Genomic DNA, 9795 nt, shown 5'->3' with positions numbered 1-9795 from the left:
TTTTAAACACCCATATGTCATTACAAATAACACAAATTTAAAATAAAAGAGATAACACATCACACAAATAAATAAAAAAATACATAATAGCCCCCAAAAATCCAGGAAACTACTAGGAAGGCTTCTGGCAATGCAGGAACAGTGGCGGCGCGTGGTCCTCACTCGCCGCGCCACTGGCAGCGCGTGGGTTCACGCGCCACCGGAAAAAATAACAGGGGAGATCTACAACGGCTTCCTCCCCTCTTCATTGTCTTCGCCGGCGATGACAACCATCGTGACCTGCAATAAGAAAAAAGAAAAACGCAGGCAGTTGATTTTAAACCATTTCTTTTTTCAAATATGTTCTCGGTCTTCCCCTTTTTTTAGATCTGTTTCTTCTGTAGGTCTGTTTTTCTTTGTTTCACCTTCTTCTCTGTTTCAGGTGGCCGGCGGCAAGGAGGAATTATTTAGAAAGGGGCATCGCTGCTGGGGAAAGGAACAGCGGTGGCTGGCCTTACTGCTGCTTGTCCGTCACCGTTACTGTTGAGGAGACCAAAAGGGAAGAAGATCTGTTGAAATGGGGGGAGCTCCGCTGGTTTCTGTGAAGGCCGAATGAGTCGGCGCCTGTGAGGGGGAGAGGGAGATCGTGACTGAGGGGCTATGGGTTTGTTTGACCGGCTGAGAAAGGAGAGGGACGATGGTGGAGCGGCTGTTTGAGAGTTAAATGGGAGACGGGAGCAGCTGAGTCTGTTTGAGAGAGATGAGGGAAGAGACGGGGCTCTGTCGAAGAAGAAGAGAGGATGAGCGGCTACCTTTTGTTGGCTAGGAGAGGGGGAAGGGAGGCGGTATCCGGCGGCTCTCTGGCTTTTGGCCAAAAGAGAGGGGATTGGCTGGAGGCTTGGGAAAAAATATATATATCAAAAGGGAGGGGCCCCCGGATTGTTGGCTTGTTTTTGGCCAAGGACGGGGGCAGCCACTGTAACCTTTTTTTAATAAAGAGAATGGGGTTAGGTTTTTTGTTTGCCCTCTATTTTTATCTCTAAAATTCTCTCTTCTTCATTTCCTTTCCCCCCCCTAATCTATATGGCCGGGTGTTCTTTTTTATAGAAAATCTCTATACGTGCTATTTAAAGAAATATTGCAATAATTATTGCAGAGATTGTCTACTATAACTAGCACCAACAAATCCTATATATATGGTATTTTTTTAATTGCAGTGATTATTTTCCCTAACCAGCACGAATCAAATCATATATCTATGGTATTTTATATTGCAGTAATTATATATGATTCAGTAATTATCTCCTTGATATATTGCTTCCTTAACCCTGATGCTATATGTTACCGCCACATGTAAGCCCTTATTATTATTATTATTATTATTATTATTATTATTATTATTATTATTTATTTTTTTAATTTTTTATTTGAAAATTTATCAAAATATGGGTCAAAAATTGGATAGCAACATATATAGATGCCTTGACAAAGTTCAATTATCATGTAAGACGAAAAGGATTTTCAAAACTCATGTACTGCGATGAAAAGTACTCCCAATTAGATTTGTGAATATTCAGAATAATTCTGACAAACTTTTGTTAATTTAATACCAGCCTACTTATAAGTCTAACATTTATACTAGATGTTGACCATTAATTTATCATAAATTAAAATTTTAAAGGGGTTATTGAAATATTGACCAAGTTCTTATGAATTTAATAAAATAGTTAATAAATCCAAAAATACATGCATAAATATTTTTATTTTTTTAAAATATGAGTTTTTCTTCTTAGAGACTTGGTAATATGCACACCAAACAAGACATTTTTTTATATATTTTTGAAATGAGAAGATTTTTTATTTTAAAAAAAATTAGTGGAAAGCGAGTATTTTAATATCGAGCCCACATTCTATAGTGTAAGTATACAGTCCCAATATTAAGTAAAAACATTGGAAAAAGGTGCAAGGAACCCCTAAATAACTTTAGATTGGTCTTAAAAAGTTTTGGAATTTTATTTGGGGTTCGGTTGCCAAAATTCATTTTTATTAAAAAAACAAAGCATCCAAAATAAGTCTAAGGCAAATAACCCCTTAGGCCAAAAACCCTTCCATAAAAATATTAATAAACCAAATAGGCCTTGACCAAGTGATCTCATTTTGACCCGACCAGGTTGACCCCAAAACATTGATTCAACCATGGGCCAAACCAAAAATCAAGGTTCAACCAAAAATGAAACCAAAATAGGGATTTAAATAATAAAAAATCAAAACATGAAAAAACATGAAAATCATAAAAAACAAATCTTACAAGAACATATCAAATATCAAGAATAACAAAGAACAATGAAGAACATTTAAATTTAAACCCAGCAACATGAACATCAAACCATATCAAATCAAGAATTAAAGATTCATTGCTTTGATTATCATTAAACCAATATGATTTTGTTAGAAAAGGACTTCTGTTTGAATCCAAATTCTAAGATTAAAACATATAAAAACATGTTATTGATAGATGAATAATCTCTGATCTGTGTTGTTGTCTATATCCTCTCATTGTCCTGCTTTCTTCTCTTTGAAAGAATTATTCTAGAGTCCCAATTCTATTTTCAAATTCCCTTTAGACCAAAAAAAAAAAAACCCTTCCAAAAGGGCGACATTTTGCTCTTCTTAATAACGCGCGTAGGATAATAGTCTGCTCTCATCTCTCCGTCTGACATCAGATTATAAAGGGATTCCTGACTTGCTCCTTCTCCGTCTTTGCACTACTTCACTTGCTTGTGACGAAATACAAAACTAGACATTTCGTGCTGTTGTTTCAATGGAAAAGGAGTTGTAACTGTAAAAATATCAGGTACTTCTATCATCTTCGTAAAATTGGTATCAACATGTTTCAAGGAGAGGAGCTTTCCTCATCTGAACTTCGATCTTATCTTACATTATATCTGTTAAGAACCGGTAGTGATGCAGTAGCTGATATCATAAAGGATCTAGCTGATACCACCATAGTTCTTTCCTGCATTTTCCTAACTTCCTTGCATACATGATCTAGAACATTTTGAAAATATCTTACAATCATCAAAATTCTGAAAGGGTGGACTTCCTCCTTCACTGCATCCACATGAAAATATTCTGCCACCTCTTTCACCAGTGATAAAGCCTTTCTTTCGTCTGACTTGATCCTGTTAATTTCCTCACCGGCTTCTCTTAGAAACAGCTTCTTTGAGAAAAAGAATTTCACCCGTGTATCTGGCTCGTCATACTGCAAAACCAATCTGACTTTCTCAAGCCCCACTTGCTAGCTTTGAAACATAGCTACTTAAAACATCAGAGTCCATTCCTGCCGCCTTTCTTACATCTGAGATCTCTACTCAGTCTAGACACAACCTGCAATCGTTGTTTCCTGAGATCTTCCTTCATTTTGGAGTCTGTATTGTCTTGCAGATTCTTATTTGTAGAATCAGTTCTTGTACCTTCAGATCTGATAATTTCCTGGACCACAAAGTGAAGTAATGTTGTTTTCCCGTCGGTTTACTTTATATATCCACAGGTTTTAAGAGTGTATCAAGCCTAAATGCTTTAGCATCACCACGATTTGTGCCAACATTCATCCGGTTCCCTGTCCTAAGAACAGCTTCAAGGAGTTTGAGGAATAACCGGCTATAATTCAATTCCTCACTTGCTGCCTGGAAGATAGGAATATATCAGGATTAAGTTCTAGTAATCAGGGTACACAGAATTTTAAAGATCTTACATTAGAAAACATAGCGAACTTCATCAGCAGCAAGCTTTCTGCCAAAATAATTTAAAGGATCTTAAATTAGTGAACGCGGTGAGTTCAGCAGTAGGCTTTCAGCCAATATCCATGCCTCTAGGGTTTGAAAAGATTTCCTCAAATATATAACTTCTGTTTCGAAATTGGCTCTGTATAGCATGGCCTCAACTCTTTAAAAAGCAAATGGGATATCAAGTAATGCCTTGAGAAACCGTTCTGCAGACCCTAGTTTGGAGATGTCACCACTGTACTCTCGAAGTTTAATTACTTCCTCCTTGGTTGGGGCCATCTTTGCTAGAGTTTCCAAAAGCTCAGCATCCAAGCTTTTTCGGTTGCCTGTTGCACCCATACAGATATGTCGTAGAATTAGCAAACTGAATTCAGGATACATCGAGGAAAGTTAATACAAGTATAGAACATGAGTATGACAGTGAAGAGATCTCCTGATATCAACGAGTAATTTTCCAGCATTCATTTATTTTTGAAAACTATTATTGTTATTATTGGATTAAGCTCCCCTGGTTTTCAATTTAAAGGAGATACCTTTTTGTAGATTTCTAGTATCCACTTGCAACTTGAATAAATAGGACATGCACTGAGAAACTGTTGGCTTTCCGCATTTATGCAATTGTGACATGTGAAACCGTTGGCTTGTATTTGACGACTACTCACAAGCATTACTTTCTACTTTGTTGCCTGTAAGTCTCCATGGTAGCATCCAATTTAAGCAATATTCCAGTGCAACTACAACGTACTGCTGCTTTCAACCTTGTTCTTTCTTTCACCTTTTGGGCATAGAGCTAAACAAAGTTAATCACCTTAAGCTAATAAAAATCAGCTTATATCAGACTTTTGAGATGAATGAAAAACTATACACACAAAAAAATATATTCTTCCCCAAAGTTCCAATCAGCCGCAAGGACAGGATACTGGATTGGAGATGTACTATACAATATGGTTTTGGTGTTAAAATTAGCACCAGCCTCTGTGATGCTAATGGGAGTGCAATAAAATGCATGCATTACTTTTTGCATGAAAAATTAGGTTCGTAAAAATTCAGAATTGTAATTAATTATACGGGGCATGGGTATAATAGTAATAATAGTAATGTTATTTCTCTAATATTTTATTTCTAAGGTGCTACTTTGAAAGAAAAAACTCAAACTTAGTTGCCAATTATACCCTAAAAGTCATGTTTCAATCTCTAGAAATAATGATCTATAAAGATAGATATAAAAAAAGTACCTTATATTGTTCTAATCCACATGCATAAACAAAATGCTAAAATAGTTTAGCATAAAAAAATTCAAAAAACAATACTTATCTATTTCACATATAATACTATCTCCAAGTATGCGTCTTAAAACACAAACTAAGAGAGATAGGAAGAAGATGATTTCATAGTAACTATGGATATAAGATCCATAATATATGCAATGTTATGTATAAGACCAAATATATCTTATACTTTGAGAATAATAAGTAAATATCATTCTAATCCATGTGAGAATCACTAGAAGATAGTTAAAAATATTCTTAAATACTTAAAAAGAGTTAAAAATATTTTTTTTTTGTCTTTAGAAGAGATGAACTAGTAATTCATGGTTATTTAGATGCTAATTTTCAATAAGATATTGAAAATAAAAAATTCATTTTAGTTATATTTTACTCTAAATAATAGTGTTGTAAGTTGAAAGAGTTTCAAATAAGAGACCAAAGTATATTCTACAACTATAGTAAAGTACACCTTTGCATTTGAAAAGATAAACAAAGATTATTTGAATCAAGAAGTTCATCACTAGACTAGATGTGGTTCCTAACATTGTTGATCCAATAGCCTTATATTATGATAACAATGGAGTCATTGCATAAGTAAAAAAATTAAAGTTTCATCAATGATCTAAAGATGTACTTAAACAATTCTATTTTATTAGAGAATCATAAAAAAAAAAGATGTAAAGATACAGCGAGTACCTACTTAAGAGTATCTTATAGATCCTCTTACTAAGCTATTGTCTTAGTAAAAACATTATCATCAAGTAGAACGATATGACATTTAATACATGAGTGATTGGCTTTAATGCAAGTGGAAGATTATTAGTATAGACGTGACATTAACTTTTTATATATAAAGACTTATTGATCTTTAATATTCATCAAATATTTGATTAATAAATCTAATATTTAATTTATGAATCTAGAGTAAAGATAAAAGCTCTTGAGACAAAAATACTTTGCAAATGAAATTATAAAGTTGTTATAATTATAAGATTTCTATTGCATTAAAGTAATGTTCTTAAGTGTTCATGGTCAATGCTTTATTAAAACTAGATATTAATTAAAGCTATTGAGACGAGTACATATTATGTTCTTTTTTTTTATTAAATCAAGCAGTTATTCTCACAAATTAAGGTATGAGAGATACTTGAAACCATAGTTTTGAAACCCGACCCGGTGGTCGACCCGGTCTAATGATCGGGGTCACGGATCAAATGGGTTGACCCGGGTCAACCAAAGAAAAAATTGCAATGTCCGTGTTTGGTCGCTGTCATGTCTTACACGAAAAGACCTAAAGCTAAAATCCATCGTCCTCTCTTGCATAGTCTTATCTCTATATGTCACTCTCCCAAATAAATCCAGCAGAGCCCCTTTCCTAGCTGGAATTCAACAATCCACCATTCCCCCACCACAACAACTGCAAACCTGGTCAATAGCAGCAGTTCCCACAACAACCACGTAGCAGCTCCACCACCACCACTCTACATCCTCTATCAATTACAGTCCTTTTATCACCAAATCACAACATCTATTGCCCTTCTCACGCCACTCAAATCCTCTCCCCATAGTAGCCTTTACCAGCAATCCACAAAAAAACCCAAGCGACCAGCCACCACTTTAAACTCATAGTCTCTCCACCATGGCCCTTCTCCTCCACCTCTCAACTTTTTTACACACAAATCCTTGACAGTCTCTCTCCACCATGCTGCTCCCTCCCCTCCCCTCTAATCTATTCTTATAAAGGCTTGAGAGAATTGTAACTGAGTTATAAGGTAAATGAAGAAAACAAACAGCACGACCACTGAGTTATAAAGCAACAAACAGCACAGCCGCTTGAATCTATAAAGAACAAAAAAAGAAAGGTAGTCGGGTCTCAGCCGGGTTTACCCGGGTCGACCGGGTTCCGGGTTGACCCGCCAGGTCGACCGAGTTTCGCCGGGCCAACTTCCCGGCGGGTTTTTACTTAAACCCGGACCGGTCCCAGGCCTGGGTCGGCCGGGTCCCGGGTCAACCCGCCGGGCTGGTCCGGGTTTCAAAACTATGCTTGGAACTAATATGTAAGTACTTGTTAAATGACATATACATTGAACTGACCTGCATGAGAATTTCATATGCAGAGATCACTTGAGTCTATGGAAAGGTTCACGTGATGGTTATGTAAGTGATCCTTAAACTTGCGATCACTAAATTATCTTATATAAAGAGTGTTATATTTTGATATTGCTACATGTTGTCCTAATTAAGGGTAAGAAATGAACAAATATTAGATATAACATAAACAATATGAAGATATTTAAAAATCAAGAGAAGACTCATCATCTTAGGTGAAATGAAGGAAATATTTCATTTATTCTCAAATAGTATTGATTGTAAATTCTTACATAAGATGAAATAAGATTTGAAAATCTTTCAAATATAAATCAATCGATGATTATGGTATTGAGAACAAATATGATTTGACATAATAGACAAACTCCATGCTGTAATGTCTAAATCAAAACATTATTAATGAAAGAATAATAATTACATTGAAAACTGATCACTTAAAGGTTAAGTCATTTCACTTATGACTTTCCTAATATTTAAAGGATCATGACAAGTTGTTATACTTTATACTTGATCTTCAAATATAAATCAATCGATTATTAAATTGATAATAAATTTATTTAATTTATTTTATTTTATTTAAGATTGTGATTTATATTTAAACCAACTTATTAGGAAACCTAAAGTTACACACACATAAGAATCAATTGTCAAAAATTAAATGGGATGATTAATCAAGTGTGATTTAATTATAAATAAATTTTAGAAATTAAAAATTAAAATATAATTAAAACAGAAGATTATAATTCTAGACTTAGAAACAATCAAATAAGGACTTGATTGAATAAATTTCAAAATAATATATATAATATTATTTCAAAGATAAATTGATAATTAATTACCCATTTTCCTTTTCTTGCATTTTCACTTACTGTAAATAATCTAAGCCACCAAACAGAACGCACAAAGAATGCAGCCATTTAAGCTTGAAATCAAACAGAAATTAGTGTCTCAAAATAAAATCCACTAATATCATATTTAGCTGAGCCGGAGAGAGAGAGAGAGAGAAAGACGTACAGAAATGGAGCTGTGGAGGTTGAAAAGTTGACATTGGAATTTGTTTGTGAGCAATGGCGTAAGCTTAGATCTGTGTCTTTTGAAAAGGAAGAGAGGGTTTTAGAGTACAGATATCGCATGAATCAAGAAAGGGAAAAAAATCTAAAACATCAAAAAATGAAAAGAAAGAGCAGGAGGAAGAGAGGGGGGAGATTTTCGTGTAGTGAAGTTTGAAGTCTTCACTGGTTAGAATTTTAGCTCCAAGGCATACGAGAAGAGAGGAAGGGAAGAGGCAGTGTAAAATATTACTGAAAATATTTTACTTTGACTTGTGTTTTTTTAGAGCCCGTTTGGGGACGCGGCTGCGGCTGCGTTCCCAAAAAATTTGAAATTTTTTTTTTGCTAAAATTTAATATGGTTTACACATTTTGAATTGTTTTGATGTGCTGATATCAAAAATAATTTTTTAAAAATGAAAAAACATCGTTGACATACATTTTAATACGAAAAGTTATTTGAAAAGCACCCGCAACCACACTGCCAAACACGCTCTTAGTAGAGACAAACACTGTAATATATTTACGCGAAACAAACGTGTCCTTACTGTCTTACCATTAAACAAAAACTCTCAAATTATTTTGGCACATTTCTGAAATCCCTTAATAAGACTGAAACGAAAAATTCACGAAAAAGAATTGAATGACCATGAAATAACAGCACTATTTTTTAACAGTATTTTTTTTTAATTTAACGTAGATGTCCGGGCCAGTTTATGCGTATCTCGACTAATCCCACGAGTTCTGAAGTTAACGACCATGTAAGCCTCCAGTGACCATCATATAAGCAACTACAAGATTCGAACCTGAAACCACAAAAAAAAACATACCTCTTAATTTCAAATTTTTAATACTATACCACCACCTATATAGTTAACAGCACTACTTTCTAACAGCATCGCTTGTAGATTCGTGGCTTCTCTAGCTTTCAGGGACCGGGTCTACGCTTCTCTCTCCACTACATACACGGTTAAAATGAAAAGATAGCCGCTGACAACCACCAGCGGCTACGACGGAAACAGTAACTGTGACGGCTTACGAATACCACGTGGAATCAGTACATTGAAATTAACGAAAAACAAGAGAGGAGGGGGGGGGGGGGGGGGGGATGGATCACGAGTGCGAAATGAAACAAAAGTCAAGGCTTGGGGCCAAAGATTCTACGTTAGATACGGGACGTTGACAGGACCCTCTTCTCCTATTTTCTCTGCCCAGATCTCACCCTGAAGAACCCTGAGTCCTGACCCTAGGTATTCTAGCTAACTGAGATCTCGACCGTAGCTTCCAGGTTTGTACGGACGGCTTAACATCCCTCGCGTCTTGTCGTCTCCTGTTTAACAAGTAATGCTCTAGCAATTGAAATGCTGCAACGACAGGGTATTTTTCCTTTCCAACATGCTCTGTCAAGATTTTTAATAAAATAGCATTGATCAAAAAATATATTTAAAATAATACAGGGTATTTTCCTTTTTCTCAGCAGTCTATATCATGCATATCCTTTCTGACTTCATTCTTAATATGGTGCTTTTGGGAGAAAATTCTATTTTGTAAAACAAAATTTACGGTGGTACTACTTCAGGGAATCAGCAAACTGGGCAGATTTGT

General features: G+C 35.2%; 1 protein-coding gene across 1 annotated transcript; it reads right to left on the bottom strand.

Annotated features, from left to right (window-relative positions):
- Window positions 1-222: 222 nt before the first annotated feature.
- Window positions 223-4391, bottom strand: LOC133694400 (formin-like protein 6). Its single transcript, XM_062115901.1, has 5 exons — window positions 4298-4391; window positions 3957-4090; window positions 3528-3665; window positions 3053-3277; window positions 223-279 (listed from the first exon to the last, which is right to left on the bottom strand). Exons 1-5 carry the CDS (start codon window positions 4389-4391, stop codon window positions 223-225), a joined length of 648 nt encoding a protein of 215 aa, XP_061971885.1.
- Window positions 4392-9795: the final 5404 nt, after the last annotated feature.

This window comes from Populus nigra, chromosome 5 (genome assembly GCF_951802175.1).
Source record: "Populus nigra chromosome 5, ddPopNigr1.1, whole genome shotgun sequence".
In the NCBI taxonomy this organism is placed as follows: Eukaryota; Viridiplantae; Streptophyta; class Magnoliopsida; order Malpighiales; family Salicaceae; genus Populus; species Populus nigra.
This window is presented reverse-complemented; position numbering and strand designations above follow the sequence as displayed.

What these genes read in the sequence shown, in the direction of transcription:
- LOC133694400 (XM_062115901.1), bottom strand. Translation starts at nt 4,391, where the DNA reads ATGTCACAATTGCATAAATGCGGAAAGCCAACAGTTTCTCAGTGCATG. An exon ending in TACTAGAAATCTACAAAAAG is followed by an intron (nt 4,091 to 4,297) that starts GTATCTCCTTTA and finishes TGGGTGCAACAG; the next exon opens with GCAACCGAAAAAGCTTGGAT. An exon ending in CTGCAGAACGGTTTCTCAAG is followed by an intron (nt 3,666 to 3,956) that starts GCATTACTTGAT and finishes CCTATCTTCCAG; the next exon opens with GCAGCAAGTGAGGAATTGAA.